This window comes from Thalassophryne amazonica, chromosome 6, assembly GCF_902500255.1.
Source record: "Thalassophryne amazonica chromosome 6, fThaAma1.1, whole genome shotgun sequence".
In the NCBI taxonomy this organism is placed as follows: domain Eukaryota; kingdom Metazoa; phylum Chordata; class Actinopteri; order Batrachoidiformes; family Batrachoididae; genus Thalassophryne; species Thalassophryne amazonica.
Window position 1 is genome coordinate 60,812,924 of NC_047108.1, and position 18,025 is coordinate 60,830,948.

Here is an 18,025-nt window from a genome sequence, read left to right on the forward strand (position 1 = left end):
TGTATCTAATGCCGCGTTCACACCGGGCGCGATGCGAGCGACAGCAGCGACAGGTTGCCATGTACTCCCGGCGCGATGGACACGAATGAAGCAGCGATTTTGAGCAATTGCCGCATTTGTGGCGCGATAATGCGTCGCGTCACGTTGCGTTGCCCTCCTCCCCAAGTTGAAAAATCTGAACTTTTTCATCTTGTCGCGCCACGATGACCAATCAGGGACTGAATATGTAGTGATGTGGAGATGTCTGGAGTTTGACTGAGGATGTGAACATGTCCCGTTTCTGGTAGCAGCCTGTGAGCAGGACTTATGTCTCTTTTGTCCTTTATTTCACAATTATGACAGAGTTTGGGGGAAGAGCGAGCAGCAGCCCCGCAGCAGGGGCAGCGGAGTTTTTTCTATTTTACGTGTGCGCGTGAGCGAATCGTCCGTGAAGATTATTTTATTAATTAACTACACAGATGTATAATACAGTAAATGGTGACTGCTTTCTAAACACAATTTTGACAGAGTTTTTGGAGCAAGAAGCAGCCCCACAGCAGGGGGAGCTGAGTTTTTTTTGTTGTTTACATGTGCGTGTGTGAACGGGACAGGAGGTCCTCAAACTGGGTCCTGCAGAGGCGGAAGGACCGCAGAAAGTGGCCGTCATCCAGACGCAGCTCCTGCAGCAAATAATGATACTCCCCGAATTGGGAACGTCTCATGACGTTTGTCAGCTTTCCACAACAACTCGCTCCGTGTAATCAAGGTCCATCATGTTAACTTGACTGACGACCGGAGCCGGTGAGCGGAATGGAAGCTCCTCCTATTTGATGACGCACTGGGGCAAATTTTCGCAGGGAAAGCAGAGCGACACACCGGGCGATGGTGGCCTGTCTGTCACCAGGCGACGGACGTGAATTTGTGGCGTCTGGTCGCGCCCGGTGTGAACGCAGCATAACTGTAACTAGGATGGGTTAAATGCAGAGAACAAATTTTGTTATATGTATGTATAAGTACAATGACAACCGCCCCCCCGCCCCCCCCCCACCACCACACTGATCTGCCACTGGCTTAAAACTTAAGCCATGCAATAAAACTTACTGCTTAAACACACGCACACTGTTTGCACTTTGCTTTTAGTCTGTATGCCTTTAAAATTAAAAGCATGGCAATATTACAGTGTCGTTATTGTGATTGAACATTGAACATTGAACATTGTGAACATTGAACATTGACACATGAACATTGTGATTGACCCACATCATCCACCCTCCCGTCGCTGTAATTAGAGGGAGTGGCAGACAAAGCGTTAACTGTCTGACTGTCAGTGAACGCACCACCCAGCCCCGCGTGCTGCCTTCGCAGGCGACGATGTGTCACTACTTATGTTTAAGCAACAGATTCTCTCAGCTGGAATACAAAGGCCACATCTGGTACGACAAACGCAGTTTTTTTTTTTCTTTCTCTGCGAGGAATTAGTCGACGCATCCAGCGCTTTTGCCAAATTTTTCATAAGTATACAGGTGTAACACGGCCATAAACGATGGAATATCGGCTTTTGATGTGGATCTTTCCTTCGTGTGGAGAGCAGAAAAGTTGAGGAATAATTGCCTGGATTTTTTTTTTCCAAGCGTTGCAAGAGAGGACAGGAGTGAGACCTCTGCTCACTATTCCTTCCTTTGGACTGTTATCCAGCGGGAAATCAAGTGGAGCATCTGGAGACACATCGGGTTTTTTTTTTGTTTGTTGTTTTTTTTTGGGGGGGGGGGATATGTTTGGTAAAATGGTGTGATATATAAGAAGAAGTCCTTTTAAAGCGTTCGTTGAGTCCGTCCTCCTCCTCCTGCTGTGTTCCTGAGAAGCTGCGCGCTAACAGGTGGTTTCTCACTTTAGCGCTGTCACTGTTTTTTCTTCTTCTTTCTCCAGATACAAGGCTGCTAAAAAGATCACCTATTTTGTGTCGTTCTCCTCCTAATTTTATGGTGTTGTTTTTTTGGTATCAGTTTGTAAAGGTGGCGAAAAGCCGGCGTCTAGATGATCAGCTCGGTGTGTGTTTCGTCTTACCGGGGGCGCAAATCTGTCAACAAACCCCCCTCCAAGTCATGTCTGAAGGAGGACCTGGTCAGAGGGGAGGACGCCGACAAAGTCATCATCAACGTCGGCGGCACTCGGCATGAAACCTACAAGAGCACCCTGAGGACCTTACCGGGGACCCGCCTGGCCTGGCTGGCTGACCCGGAGCCTCCGGTCAGCTCGGACTCCGCTCCGCCCGCCGAGATTTTCTTCGACAGACACCCGGGAATCTTCGCCTACGTGCTGAACTATTACCGCACCGGGAAGCTGCACTGCCCCGCCGACGTCTGCGGGCCGCTCTTCGAGGACGAGCTGGCCTTCTGGGGGATCGATGAGACGGACGTGGAGCCGTGCTGCTGGATGAATTACCGCCAGCACCGGGACGCCGAAGAGGCCCTGGAGAGCTTTGAGCCGCCGGAGCCGGACGACGATGACGGAGAGACGCCGAGGCGGTTCGGTTTCGAGGACTGTCCGGACAGATCGAGAGGATGCTTCCAAGTTTGGCAGCCAAAGATCTGGGCCCTGTTCGATGACCCCTACTCATCCAAGGCGGCAAGGGTAAGTGAAGTGCTGTCCTCCGACTGAGAGGAGACAAGGTCACCTTTTAGGTTTTAGGACAAAAAAAAAAAAAAAGTCCCATTGAACAGGTGTCCCCGCCGGCTTGTACGAAATTCATTTCCCCTGTATTAATCTGTTTCCCCAGTGTCGGGAGCGCGCACAGCAGCCCCAGAGGCGGTTTCCACAGTCTGCATATCATTTCTGATTGGTAAAACCATAACATGTAATCATTTATTGTGTCCATGTTCTTATTTCATCTTTAAACCGAATGTTTCCAGTAATGTATATGTCAAGGACAGGAACGAGCAAAGCTCTTCAGCATCTCACCATGTCTTTTAGGTCCTTGAGACTTTTTTGAGTAAATGCTTCAGGGGAGCATTAGCATGGCTAAAACCTTTCAGACCCCCGACCTTTTTTAAGCATTTTTCTTTATTTGCCTCTCACATGCCTGGAAACTCATCATAATTTAACCATGTCCTTTACGTCCTTCAGACTTTTTTCAGTAAAATGGTTCTTGGGAGCATCAGCATGACTAAAACCTTTCAGCTTCTGGGGGGCAGAGCTCCCCCCAGACCCCCCCACCTTTTGAAGCATTTTCCTTATTTTGGCTTTTAGCTGACCCCTCTAATTACAGCCCTCTTAAACCCCCGCCACTTTAAGCATTTTTTTAAATGTAGATGTAAATTAATATTCAAAGTTTTCAGCTAGTTGACAGTAGGGCTGTACAATATGGCCAAATTATCGTATCTCAATATTGTCAAATCAATATGATATATGATATGACTATGATTTGACACAAAGTGCAGCAACAGTGAAAATTAAACATTCTTAAACAAAACAGTAATAATACCACACTCATTTTACACTCATCATAAGGTTAGGATACTGTGCCCTTCACAAGTATTGGAACACTTGGAATTTTACACATTTTAATTTGTTTATGCCATTTTAAATACAAAAAATAAAGAATTCAAATTTCTAAAATTATCTTCCTCAAACTCAAACTGAAAGCAAATCTCTAAAACTTGTTAAAACCTGTAAATGATAATCAGTTTTATTGCCAGTTTTCTTTAGACAAATCAGGGGATGGAAACATGTCTTGGACTTTATTTTCATCAGTTATGAAGAAATACAAAAGTTTCTTTCTTCAAAACATCAAATCTAGGCTTTCATCTCAAATGTACTTTCTGTCAAATTGTAGCTGAATTTTCAGGTCTTCTTTTTAAGAAAATCCTCCTCTACACCACTTCATCAGGAAACTGGATTTTATATTTTTAATTCATTTATATCAAGTTGTAGTGATTTGCTTTCAGTTTGAGTTAAGGAAGATAATTTTAGAAAAAAATGTATTTGAAATAGAATAAACAAATTAAAATGTGTGAAATACCAAGTGTTCCAATACTTTTGAGGGCAATTGAGAAACACTGAGGAGCAGCATCTTACATCTCATAGTGCAGCAGATAAGATAATATTTAGTGGAATTCTGCAAATGGTGATATAAACATCAAATTTGGCACAAATAATCCATAGACATGAACTCTTTTGGGGAAAAAAAAACTGATTGGCCACTTGAATTTTCAGTAGGCAGCCAGGTAGGGGTCAATTGAAGAATTACACAGGGGTCAAAATTAAAAGATGCTCCAATCATATAGAAAATCACACCACATTATTTGCCTGATCATAAAGACTCCAAAAAGGTATAGTTTGGACAATCTGTGACTGAATGTTATGGAGTTATGCGGTAAAAGCAGCAAGAATGGTGACAAAGGTCAGTTTCAGTTTGTACAGGGGTCAAAAGTTAAAGTTGCTCCAGTTTTGGTAAAAATTATGCAAATTATTGGTTGTGTTAATCAGGTTTTAAAAAGTAACAGTTTGCATCATGTGTCATGCTTAGTTCACGTTACAGGGTAACATATGTCACATGTCATAGAATCCAATGGACACTGACCTTGTTTGACCTTTACTTTTGAGACCAAGCATTCAGCAATGTCAAAACTATTCCATTTATTAATCCTGTTAACTCAACCAATAATTTGCATAACTTTTTACCAAAATTAGAGCAACTCTAACTTTTGACCCCTGAACAAACTGAAATTGACCTTTGTCACCATTCTTGCCGTTTTTACCCCAAAACTCCATAACATTCAGCCATAGATAGTCCAAACTATACCTTTTTGGAATATTTATAATCAGACAAGTAACATGATGTAGTTTTCAATTTGATGAAAACTTCAATTTTTTAAATTTTGACCCCTGTGTAATTTTTCAATTGACCCCTACCTGGCCTCCTATTGAAAATTCAAGTGGCCAGTTGTTGTTTTTTAAGGTGTAATGTCTAAGCTGTATTTGTGCTGAATTTGATGCTTGTATCACCACCACTAATAAGCCAACAGAGCATGAACCAGCTGCTGTCTGTTAGCTTAAACATGTGTATAGAAAGCAATTCGAATTAAAGGAGAAATGCTGCTTTTAACAACCTGGACCTCATTTCTGGCATAAAATACGGTCGTTTACTCACCAATATAAGTCTGGTGTAATTAGAAGTCCATAGTTCAAATGACGTGTTCAGTTCAAAGCTGAGGCAAATATTTTTCTTCTTCTACTAAGGTGGATTAGAACCTTTTGTGGTACACAGCACTAACTACTGGACAGGAGGAACCTAGCAGTCAATGTGACTCACTGATTTGAAAATGCAGGTCTTTCAACCAGATGTGCGGTGCTGTGACCTGTCAATCATATGTGTCCAATCAGATTTTAGGGGAGTCCAGTGAAACCCTGGCCTACGCTCTAGCTCCACCCATGCCAGGAAGTGTTCAACATTTGACATTTCCAATTTCACTGTAACTGAAAATTTGGCACTTCCTGTTTGAGTGTGAGCTTGCCAATGAGTTCCCGCTCGATCCCATGGGATCTCGTCTGTCAATCCAGGAAGTGTCGATCCAGGGAGTGTTTGACATTTGACACTTCCTGTTTCACTGTGGATTAAGAAGTTGGCACTTCCTGTTTGGGCCACAGTGTACCATGAGCGAGCTTCGCATCGCTGCTCATCGCTTTGCTCCTATAAAAATAAAACGTGTTCTTGTTTTTGACGTGTTTCGTGTTTTAGGTCTTTTTTTGTTCTGTTCCGACTTGTCACGTTCAGTTGAATGATAGTTTAACCGTCAGCTAAAATCACACAAACACTGTCCACTCTAATAAGTAATTCAGTGGCTTTGCGTTTTAAGAAACAGCAACCCTGCCTTAATAAAATCATTAAACACATTCATGTGATTGTGCTGGATACACCAAATGAAATGGCTGTTAATTGTTAGTAAGTTTGTCATTGAAATCAATTAGGATTTGGTTAACAAATTACAGTTTTGAAATATCCTTAATTTGTTTGATAAATTACATTCAGAATATTTGGAAAGGACTAATTAAACTGATATATTTACCAAGATCAGCTATATTTAAATGATTTCACAGCTTTTTCATTTACTCAATATTTGTAAGTGTAAAAATGTTTCACCAAAAATGTTGAGGAGAGCACAGTGACAGTTTTTAGAGTGTATACAAACACATGGTTGTTATTCATTTTTTATTACTGATAGAAATGGCTGGAAGCTCTGTGTGCTGGACACAAAAAAAATCAAGGTTCCTCAAACGATCAGTTTTAATCACTTGAATGATCATTTAATCATTATGTGCTTTGTATCTTAAAATCATCTGCTGTAGCAGATGTATTATTTAAGGAACTAAAGTTCTTCTGCTCATCATACACTACTGTTCCTGTGAGTTTGAAGACATTTGCTCTTTCCTTAGGGCCCTTTCACACGTGCGAATTTGGTCGATTAGCGCATAGAGTACGCATGGAGCAGGAATCGTGTGCAAAACGTGTAAAATCGTAACACCTCCTACACCTGTTGCTGCATTAATTTGCACACACCAGCCGCTGAAAGACAGAGTGTGCGCTGTGCGAGCCAGTCGAACCCTCTCGTGGCAGGTGTCAGCTAAATTCCAGGTGACATGCACGAACATCTAACACCGCTCGTTTGGCACTTAGAAAATGTGTGGCCATTCGCACCATTAACATGACAACATTCAGCAGACGATCACTGTCGGACTGGCAGTGAAATTTGTCTAAGTGCCTCATGACTGTGAAGTTGTCGAGTGCGCATGTGGCGTGCCAGAGTGTCGCACCCCCCACAACACGTGTGCATGTGTTTCGCGCACTCCCCCAACACGTGTACGTGTGGTTAGCACAGGTTCAAATCCCATGCATGGCATTATTTTTTATTTAACCAGGGTTATTTAATCACGGGGTTCTGTGTTGTGGCCTCTTTTATATATATTTATATCAACCCAGTGATATTCACTAATCTTACAGCTGGTTTTTATTTTATTTTCCTCCACATCAGCGGCACAATGTGGTGCTCCTCGTCCCATGGAACACAATGTGAGGAGCTGCAGCAGCTCGCACTGTGTTCCTGCTTGAAAGACACCATTGCGTGCACGAACCGTCGCACTGGCATCGTGCACACCTGCCCGTCGGCGCGGTGTTTTGTGGTGCACTCATACGAGCTCTACCGCCGTGAGTCGGCCTGAGTTGTACGTATTTGCACTATGTGTGAAGGGGCAATCATCTCACATTTTGGGTCATCTTTCCCACTCATGATGGACAATCACTCCTGTGAGTTTGAAGACATTTGCTCTTTCCTTATGAATGTGCAACAGATAACGGTATCATAACAGGAATCCTTCAAATGGGGATACAAGCACCAAAGTTGGCAAATACTCCTTAAACATTACTCTTCTGAAAAAACTGAGCATCCACTTGAATTTTCAATAGGCAGCCAGGTAGGGGTCAATTGAAGAATTACACAGGGGTCAAAATTGAAAAATGTTCCAAATTCCAATCATATTGAAAGCTATACCATATTTGTCTGAATAAATATTCCATCAGGGTGTAGTTTGGACCATCTATCACTGAATGTTATGGGGTAAAAACGGCAAGAATGGTAACAACGGTCAGCTTTAGTTTGTACAGGGGTCAGAAGTTAAAGTTGCTCCAAATATTGTAAAACGTGATGCAAACTGGTTGAGTTAATAGGGATTTAAAAAAGAAGTTTCTACCATATGTCATGCTTAGTTATCACACTACAGTGTAGCATATGTCACATGCCATAGAATCCAATGGACGTCAACATTGTTACTTTGCTAAACCTTTACCTTGCAGACCAAGCAGTTATCAGCCTAAACTATTTCATTTATTAATCCTTTTAGTTCAACCAATAATTTGCACAACTTTTTACCAAAACAGGAGCAGTTTTTACTTCTGACCCCTGTACAAACTGAAATTGACCTTTTTCACCATCCTTAAGGGCCCCTTCACACATAGGGCAAAGTTTGGTCGAATACGGCGAAACAACGCGAAACAGTTCGAATTAGCGCACCACGAAACATCGTGCCAATGCACACGTGTGCACGATCCCGGTGCGAGAGTGTCTTTCAAGCAGGAACACAGTGCGAGGTACACCACATTGCACCGCTTATGTAGAATAAATAAAAAATAAAAACCAGCTGGTACCTGTGGAACCACATCGCGCCGCTTATTTGGAATAAATAAAAAAAATAAAAACCAGCTGGTACCTGTGGGACCACATCGCGCTGATAATGTGGAAAACAATAATAATAATAAAAAAACCCCACTGGACTCAAACCTGCGGCTTCCAAAACCTCTGATTGCCAGTCAGAAACTTTACCACTGAGCTTTGAAAGCTACAGGAATCTGTGTCATATCAGGAAGGACATGGAAGTATTACAAAAAAAATTAAAATCACACACCATATAAAAACACTGCATTTATCAAGCGGGCAATACAAATATGATCCGTCTGTTCCTCTGTAGATGACCCATGGTCACAGACATACAGTCAGAAATGCAGAAGCAGTGTGCTCTGATCATGTCCACATCTGCTGGTCCGGTGTGTCCAGTTGCTCCGCGTGCATGTCCTGCCTGACATGCGTGTTTTGTGGACGCCACACTGCAGCACAAACACTGCGTCATGTGGAACAGAGCTCATGTGGGTCATGTGACAGTCAGATCTCATGCTGCGTGTTCTGATCTGACAGTCCGTTTCAACCTGGGAGCAGCCTGTCAGTGTCCACGCCGTGCGTGCGTATTCTCGCTGCAGCCCTTCGCCACAGCACTATATGTTTTTATTTTTGTCCACGCAAGGGCACCAAGCAGACACGTGCGTCACAGTGGGCAGTTGTTAGTGCATGTCTGTCCAAACACAGTACCTGTTGTCCAGCTGGGATGTCAAGATCCACGGATCTCCACAGCTGTTTCTGTCCGCGGCCACACCTCCTGTCAGTTTAGAGCACACACCAAAGCCACACTCTTGGGGATCAAATTTCACTGCCAGCACAACAATGATTGTCTGCAGACTGTTGTCGTGTTAATGCTGGGAATGGCCACACATTTTCTAAGTGCCATGCGAATGATTTTAGATGTTTGTGCATGTCACCTGAAATTTGGCCAACACCTGCTGCGAGAGGGATTGATGGGCTTGCACAGCGCATGCTCTGTCTTTCAGCTGCTAGTGTGTGCACATAGTTGTAGCAACAGGTGTACGAGGCGTTCCAGGCAGGGATGATTTTACATGTATTGCACACGATTCCTGCTTCATGCGCATTTCAACCAAACTTCACACTATGTGTGAAGGGGCCCTAATGTTTTTACCCGAATCACATTCAATCATAGATCAAGAAAAACTATACCTTTCTGGAATCTTTGTGATCAGACACAACATGGTATAACTATCAATATGATTGGAACATTTTTAAATTTTGACCCCTGTGCAAATCTTTAATTGACCCCCACCTGGCCGCCTATTGAAAATTCAAGTGGATACTCAGTTTTTTTCAGAAGACTAATGTCTAAGGATTATGTCTGCCAATTTTGGTGCTTGTTTCCAGAAATGAACAATTGTTAGTCATCTGCTCCATTAAATCACTCCTGTGAGTTTGAAGACATTTGCTCTTTCCTACAAAAGTTACCTGGGGAACAGAATATTTCAGCCTGACTTTCTTGCTCTGAAATGATCTGTTCACCCCTCTGTCCAGAACAGACAGTAACCAATCATCTCATGCTTTGGGTCATCTTTCCTACTCAGGACAACCACTTCTGTGAGTTTGAAGACATTTGCTCTGTCCTACCAAAGTTTACTTTCTATCCAAGTATTTGAAAGAAAAATTACAGCAAGACTTTCAAAACAGTTTTCATCAACTATACGTATACAGCAAAACTTTCAAAAAAGTAGTTATTTTAATCAAGTTCATACATTTTAAGCAAATAAACCTAAAGAGAACATGCAAAGCACACTAATGTGTTGGGAAAGTGTAGGAACACGGACCCACAACAGGGGGCGCAAATGAACGGACAATGGAGAAAGTCAAATCACAAAGTTTTACTGTTGTGAATTCACACAACAAACACAACAGATTACAAATACAGCAGTAACCGAATTCCAATGGTGTCGTGTGGGCAGGCTCGACGATAGGAGATGTCTGTCCGAGTCGAACCGGAACCACCCGATTTCCTCTGCCACCGAACCCCGGGGATACTGGAGCCGCCAAGTCCCGAACCCCAGGTGGCCACTGCCTCCGCTCGTCGGATCCGGTACTGCTGGCAAGGAACAGAAACAGTCAGGTGTGGGTGCGGCTGCACCCAGCAACACACAGGGTGGAAACACCACCTCCACCTCTTGTCAGGAAAATACTGGTGAGTGCAGGAGTGTGAGTACTTATCCAAGAAGTCCAATACAATCTCCCGCTGTACTACTCACTATCTGCTATCCAACACACAAGCAACAAAGTATTATCGTCAAGAACACAATCGGCTGAGTACGTTACCTCCTTAGTAGAGCGATATCTCAGCAATGAGGTGGAGATGCCGTCCTGCTGATATACCTCCCTGTTGATTGATATCAGCTGTCTCAGGTGATGGGTGACAGCTGTCACCCTGGCTGCTCCTGTGAGGCGGCAGCGCCCTCCGGTGCCTGGAGCCCGCACTCCAGGCAGGGCGCCCTCTGGTGGTGGTGGGCCAGCAGTACCTCCTCTTCAGCGGCCCACACAACACTAATGTTTCTGTTGACACTAGCGTCGCGTATCAACAACTGGTTCTTTTTGATTATCGTTAATAATTGATTCAATCCACCGACATCAGTAGCCTTTTTGCTTAATGATTCCCTTATCGCTCCTTCAGAGCGGCTGTTGTTTTTGAGGGTGTTTGTAGGGAAAATGTTAATTTCTCTACATTGATTGGAGACCCTGCAGCGGCTCTGTAATTAACCATGTCTGCAGCGCGACTCCACTTTGAAGCTTGAACCAGTGAAGCAGTGCTTCGATCCGACGGCTTGTTGGTTCTTTGATTCACCGCTCTTCAGAAGTGGCAAGTCCGCTTCTTAACCCCTCTCAAAGCCATAAAATATGTGAATCGTGAGTCACTTTTGTGTGGATTAAAGTCACTAACTGGGACTCTTCTGGCAGTCAAGAAACGAGAATCGCCCTCCGTTCCATTGGCACAGCTCCAAGCGCTGCGCCGCTCTCTGCCGAGACAGAGTCGGGTCGGAATTAATAACATTAAATGAAATGACACCACTTTCCAAACGCTGTAATATAGACAATAAACTATAATCAAATAAAATGTTTTTTTCCTCCCAAAATGAGACGTCCTGCATTCTTTATGAATTACATCCTGACTTGCAGCACAGCTCAGATGTATGGAAAGACATTCATGCCAGTAATGTCTGAAAGGAAATGCTTTTGACAAAAACTACAGATTTTGTTTATTTTTGTTTATGTCCAGAGATCAAGGATCCACCATGTAGAGTTTATTATGTCCAGAGTTTAAGGATACAGTGACCAATATCACATTTATTTACTTTAAGATTCAGTAAAATGTTGTTGACTTAGAAAACCGGTAAATCCTACTTTTAGTTAGGGCTGAAACGATTAATCGAGTAACTCGAATAATTCGATTACAAAAAATGTTAGAGGCAAATTCTGTGCCTCGAAGCTTCGTTTAACGTTGTAGTACATATGCCAGGCCTGTGTGTGGCGCTGCAACGGCCGCAGGAAAAAAAAACTGAAGAAGACTGGAGCGTAACAGCTAATCAAATTAGCAACGATAGCTACCGCTTTCCAACGTGACACATAGAGTAAAATAAAGCCTTTTAAGAGAAAGATGGTCCACGCTGATCATCTGAAATAGACTTAATGTGCATTTAAAGCGAAGCAGTGTGTTTGTGTATTTTTAAAAAACACACAGACCCGGTGGCCAGCTGCTGTCTCTCTACCCAGTGTGAGGGGCTCTCAGACCAGGCGAGTCACAGCTCTGTCCCCGGCTACATTGACAAACAGCAGAAGTTCACTCTTTCTTCTGTTTCCCTCAGACTCACACTGAGTGTTTGACTTTTTAATTTTTGCTTTTTTGGGCAACACACAACACTTCACAAACATGGTAACCTAAATAAAATAATAGTAAAAAAAAAAAGACTGGGTCTTGCATGTTCAACCTCCAGCTGAAATGCATCTGCTGAATTGCAGAGAAAGAGGGATAAAAAAAATCAGGGACCAGTCCATCAACCTTTATTAAAAAAAGAACTTAAAAATGGTTACATTTTACAAGTTGGAGAAAACAAAACAGAAAGCCACATCCCATCGCCATTTCAGCAAAATGTCAAGACTTTGGCGCAGTGGCATTGTGCCATTGCTTAGGGAGAGCCCTGGACTATTGATGTTTAAAAACCCAGAAGTACTTTTTATCCGATTACTCGATTAATCGCCAGAATAATCGATAGAATACTCGATTAGTAAAATAATCGATAGCTGCAGCCCTACTTTTAGTACACAGAAAATTCACAGGTATCGACAAGGGAATTGATAAGGAATCGGATCGATAAGTGGAATCGATAATGGTATCGATAGATCAAATCTTAACAATACCCATCCCTAGTTGGTGGGCTTGCCACACATGACTGATGAAACCACCTCAGGCACATCTCACACTGGATCTGGAGACGGGAGAATAAATGAAGCATTTTTCATTGATTACTGTCTGCTCTAGATACAGGGGCAACAGAAGATTTCAGAGTGAGAAAGTCAGGCTGAAATATTCTATTCCTCCAGGTAACTTTGGTAAAGAAAGAGCAAATGTCTTCAAACTCACAGGAACAGTAGTGTATGATGAGCAGAAGAAATTTAGTTCCTTAAATAATACATCTGCTACAGCAGATAATTTAAAGATACAAAGCACATAAATGATCATTCAAGTGATTAAAACTGATCTTTTGAGGAACCTTGATTTTTTTTTTTTTTTTTTTTTTTTTTTTGTGTCCAACACACAGAGCTTCTAGCCATTTCTATTAGTAATAAAAAATAAATAAAAACCATGTGTTTGTATACACTCTAAAAACTGTAACTGTGCTCTACCCAGTGTTTTTGGTGAAACATTTTAACACTTACAAATATTGAGTTAATGAAAAAGCTGTGAAATAATTTACATATAGCTGATCTCAGTAAATATGTCAGTTTTATTAGTCCTTTCCAAATACTGAGAATGTAATTTACCAGACAAATTAAGGATATTTCAAAAATGTAATTTGTTAACCAAATCCTCCTAATTTTATCCAGCTCAGTCAAATGAATGTGTTTTAGAGATTTTATTAATTTTATTAAGATTTTATTATTGCTGTTTCTTAAAATGCAAAGCCACTGAATTACTTATTAGAGTGGACAGTGTTTGTGTGACTTTATCTGTCGGTTAAACTATTGTTCAACTGAACGTGACTCAAGTCGGAACAGAAAAAAAGAGACCCAAAACATGAAACGCGTCAAAAACAAGAACACGTTTTATTTTTATACTGGAAACAGTAGGTTCAAAGATGAAATAAGAATGTTGACACAATAAATGATTACGTGTTATCCTTTTACCAATCAGAAATTATATGCAGACTGTGAAAACTGCCTCTACAGCTGCTGTGCGCGCTCCCGACACTGGGGAAACAAATTATTTCAGGGAACTGAATTTTGTACAACACTGGTACGGTTGGTTAAGGTCAGACTTTACACAGGAGATTTGTAGTTATATAAATAAAAGGAGTTGAGCCTGCAGCAGCTTCAAATTCAATTTGTGCTGTCTTTTTTTTTTTTTTTTAAATGTAGAATGCATAATGAGACATGGGCATAAGTACAATTAAAGGGATGGGGGGCGGGGCTGCGTGTGTGCTCACTCCGAAAAAGGCAAAACCATTAAAAATGACATGTTTCATACATTAAAATTTGCACATACAGTGAAACAGCTTTGTTTAATGTTAAGGCTGAATTTAATTTGTGTATAATTCCTCCAGGGTTTGCATTAGAATTTTTGGCCACTCAGTCGTGGTATATTGAGTGAGCACTGAATTCAGTCTGTAGAGCTGCTAATTTCATACTCAAGTGTGCTGCAGTGTGCTAAAAAAGGGGCAGTGTGACAAAGGATGCCATGAAAGCAAAGTGCATCTAAGGTTATGTAGTTTTATATTTGAAAGAAGCAATGCGAACTAAAGTAAATCCAAGAATAAAGGTATTTGTTTTTCATGATGCTGGAGGGGTGCAGGTCTTTTGAAATGAAACAGGCGGTGGATCTAGTTATTGTTTTGGAACTGATTCTGTAGCTTTCACTTTCACTTTATTTATTCAGTATCTCCAAAGGAGCAACGAGCTGTACAGCAATGGGTATACAGAAAAGCACAGAATAAAAAGAAAAGAAAAGAAAAGAAAAAACACACCAAACATTCAGTACACAAGGGGGACACAGTACAGACCTGGATCGATGGAAAAGGAACCGAGTTACCTAACACGATTTGCCATCAACCCTATGTATCTGCTTCTCTCCTCCGGTCAGCATTCAGAACAGAGATAGCCACAGGTACAAAGGAATGCTTATATCTATTACTCCTCACTGTAGGAAACCTAAGCCTCGCTCCAGATGGCAAATAACAAAATTCACCATGGAGAGGGTGGGCCAGATCAGATAAAATTCTCTGAGCCTTCCTCCTCACCTGTCTGGAAAACAAGTCAGACAGTGAGGTCTGCCTGGCCCCCAAAAGCTTGCTGCACAATTCTACAATGTTGTGAAGTGGCTTCCTTGCTTTAATGCTAAGATTTCCGTACCAGCACATCATCGAAAAAGTTAAAACCGATTCAATACAAGATTTATAAAATAGGGTCATGTCTTGTCAACATTCAGCTGCAAGAAGGAGTCGTCACACCACTGAACCATATCTGCCACGACAGGGCCATGTTCCCTTTCATCACCATGCAGGAGACTGATTATAACAGAATCATCTGCAAATTTTAATATATGGCGATTCTTATAGTGGCTGCAACAGTCATTTGTATACAAAATATACAAGAGAGGGGACAGCACACAACCCTGTGGTGAGCCTGTTGAGGAATATAAAACATCAGAAAGGCAACCATTTACCCTCACTCGCTGAGATCTCCCTGTTAAAAAGTTCAAAATCCAACCTGCCATAGTAAAATCCAGTTTAAAATCCTTAACAAGCTTATTTATTAAAATATGTGGTTGGATAGTGTTAAAAGCAGAAGAAAAGTCTAAAAAAAGAAGACGTGCATGTGCCTTAGAACTTTCTAAATGCTTCAGGACCAAATTTAAGAGGGTGGCAGTAGCATCCTCCACACCTCGACCAGCCCTATAAGCAAACTGAAGAGGATCGAGTAAATGCTCCACCTGTGAAAGAAGTTCATTCTTCATCAATTTTTCAAAAGACTTCATTACTAATGAAGTAAGAGCCACAGGTCTAAAATCATTGAAGACCTTAGGGGATTTGGTTTTGGCCACAGAGATTATTGTGCTTTGTTTCCAAACATTAGGAACCCTCTGTTCATTGACTGACCTTTGAAATATATCAAAAAAGACTGGGTCTAGTTGTTCTGCACAAGAGGATAATAAACGGCCGCAGATATGGTCTGGCCCTGGACTTTTTTTGGCCTTGATTCTTCTGAAACAGGTAACCACAGCCTGTTCATTAAAAGGAGGAGAACCTGGGCATAACAAGTCATTTTTCCATTTACAGATTTCATGATTAAAATCCAGAGACTCAAATCTCAAATAAAAATTATTAAAATCTTGGGCCAATTCTTTTCCAGATTTAGTGTCATTAAGAGTTATCTTGTGATTATTATTTTTCTTCCTATTTGATCCTAAAATCAAATTTAAACCATCCCAAACGGAGCCCATTTGGTTTTGGCTAAATAGTTTTTTCTAGTTTGGTCTTATAACCCAATTTAGCCTTCCTGATCTCAGTTTTAATCTCCCTTTGAAGCTTTAGCACCTCTTCCCGATTTCCCTCACGAAAGGCTTTCATTTTCCTGTTAATTAAAATCCTTACAGATCTTGAAAACCAAGGTTTACTGTTCGGATATATTTTAACAGTCTTTTTAGGAATCAAAAGATCTTCACAGAAGGTTACATAGCTGCTGATAACATCAGTCAGCTCATCAATATCAGATGAGCTTTCTTTAAAAATATCCCAGTCAGTGCTTTCAAAGCAGCCTTGAAGGCCCATAAGAGCATCCTCTGTCCACAGCTTGGACTGCCTGGTCAAAGCTCTGCCCTTCCTCAAAACAGAGCGATACGTTGGGATGAGCTGCACGCAGTTGTGGTCAGAACTTCCCAAAGGTGGGAGAGAGTAGGACCTATATGCTCCTTTAACCGAACCATAACACATGTCAAGGATTTTATTTCGCCTAGTTGTGCATGTGACATACTGATAAAAGTTCCTCAGAACATGCTTCAGAGAGCATTGGTTAAAATCACCAAGAACAAAGATGGGTGCATCTGGACATCTAGATTGCAGTTTTTGAGTCACATTAAAAATAGTCTCAGACGCTCTGTCGACTTTTGCTTTGGGATGCACATACGCCACAATAACAAATATTTGTGGAAATTCTCGGGGTAAATATGGTGGCCGTAAGGACACCGCTAAAAGCTCTACATCTTCAGTGCAGAGTTTGTCTCTCACAATGACATTCTTACACCAGCGCTCATTGACGTAAAGACACACTCCTCCCCCCTGTGATTTGCCAGTCACGATCGAGACGAAGGGGTTCCCCGAAGTTATCCAGTGCCAAATTTGCATCAGCGTCATTAGCCATAAGCCAGGATTCCGTTATCGCCATCAGGCACGCCTCCCTGAATTCATGTTGGAAACGTATTTGTGCCTGTAGCTCGTCAACTTTGTTTCTGAGTGACTGAACATTCATGAGAATCATAGACGGCAGGGGGATCCGATTCATGGCTTGTCTCCGCAGCCGCTGACGCGCGCTGCCCCTTTTCCCTCGCTTCCTGGTTTTGCGAGGAGAAAATATTGAGAGTTTTTAAAATAATCCGATAGATCAACTCTCGGTAAAAGGAGGTCCAAAGTAGGGTCCGCAGGCAATGTATATTCCCACTGCAGAAGATGATCCCTGCTATACTGGATCCACGTAAACTCTCCAGCGGGAGGGCTGAGGCTGTTGACGGCATGACACAGCGTCCACAGCAGAAACAGAGCAACAAGCTCCATTCCCAACACAATGTTCAATGGGCAATTAAAACAGGTCCTTCTTCTTAATGCACAAGTCAGAAACTTGTTACACACCTTGATACTCAAACAGTCTCATATATCAAAAACGAGGCAGAGACGTTCCCATTTGCTGCTGGTCGCTGCACGAGCATGCGCCCACTTGATATCATCATGCCTAATCCTAAGCTGTGAAACCATTATAATAATATTATATACATCTCGCAGTGAAAGCCACATTTCTGTGATTTTTGCAGAATTTGAAACCTCAATAGGGTGACTTGATTGCTGGCTACAGGGAGTGTTGCTTTCCTTAGCCATTAAATGACTACAGAGTCTCGGCCTATTCTTTTTGCATGTTCAGAATTGACTGGAAAATTGTTTAAACAGTTTCTTTTTTTTGGGTGTGTGTGGGGGGGGGGGGGGGTGTCAAATTATGGCATGCCATGTCATAAAGCACCACTCTGTACTGATTTAAAATCATCATAGGCAGCATTGCTATTCGCCACACATACATTCCGTGATCTTACACAAATTCATATAAAATGTCTGGCATGAATGGGGGGTGGGTTCAGACCCCAAGGCAGACATAACACCAGCAAGTTCAGAAACGCAGGTTTTAATGACTCACTCAGGCAGAGGTCAAAGGTCAGCACACGGGAGAGGAGTCCTAAACAGGCAAAAGTGTCAGTGAGGGAATAAGCAAGGAAGAAGTCAGGGAAACAGGCAAAAGGGTCCAAAATGGCAGGCAAAATCTAAACAATCACAGGAAAACAAAGTTCAGCAACAAGAAGTCATACACTA

The 18,025-nt window shown here is 42.0% G+C and overlaps 1 protein-coding gene across 2 annotated transcripts in view; it reads left to right on the plus strand.

The window, feature by feature from the left end:
- Window positions 1-1,739: 1,739 nt before the first annotated feature.
- Window positions 1,740-18,025, plus strand: part of kcnc4 (potassium voltage-gated channel, Shaw-related subfamily, member 4) — a 93,627-nt gene continuing 77,341 nt past the window's right edge. Inside the window, exons 1-2 of one of the 2 annotated variants that reach the window (XM_034172268.1) lie at window positions 1,740-1,855; window positions 1,983-2,610. In XM_034172268.1, the coding sequence (XP_034028159.1) occupies window positions 2,014-2,610 (597 nt within the window). In that variant the 5' untranslated portion in view covers window positions 1,740-1,855; window positions 1,983-2,013. Of the gene's footprint in view, window positions 1,856-1,974; window positions 2,611-18,025 lie in introns of those variants that run through there. The other variant, XM_034172269.1, reaches the window with a different exon arrangement.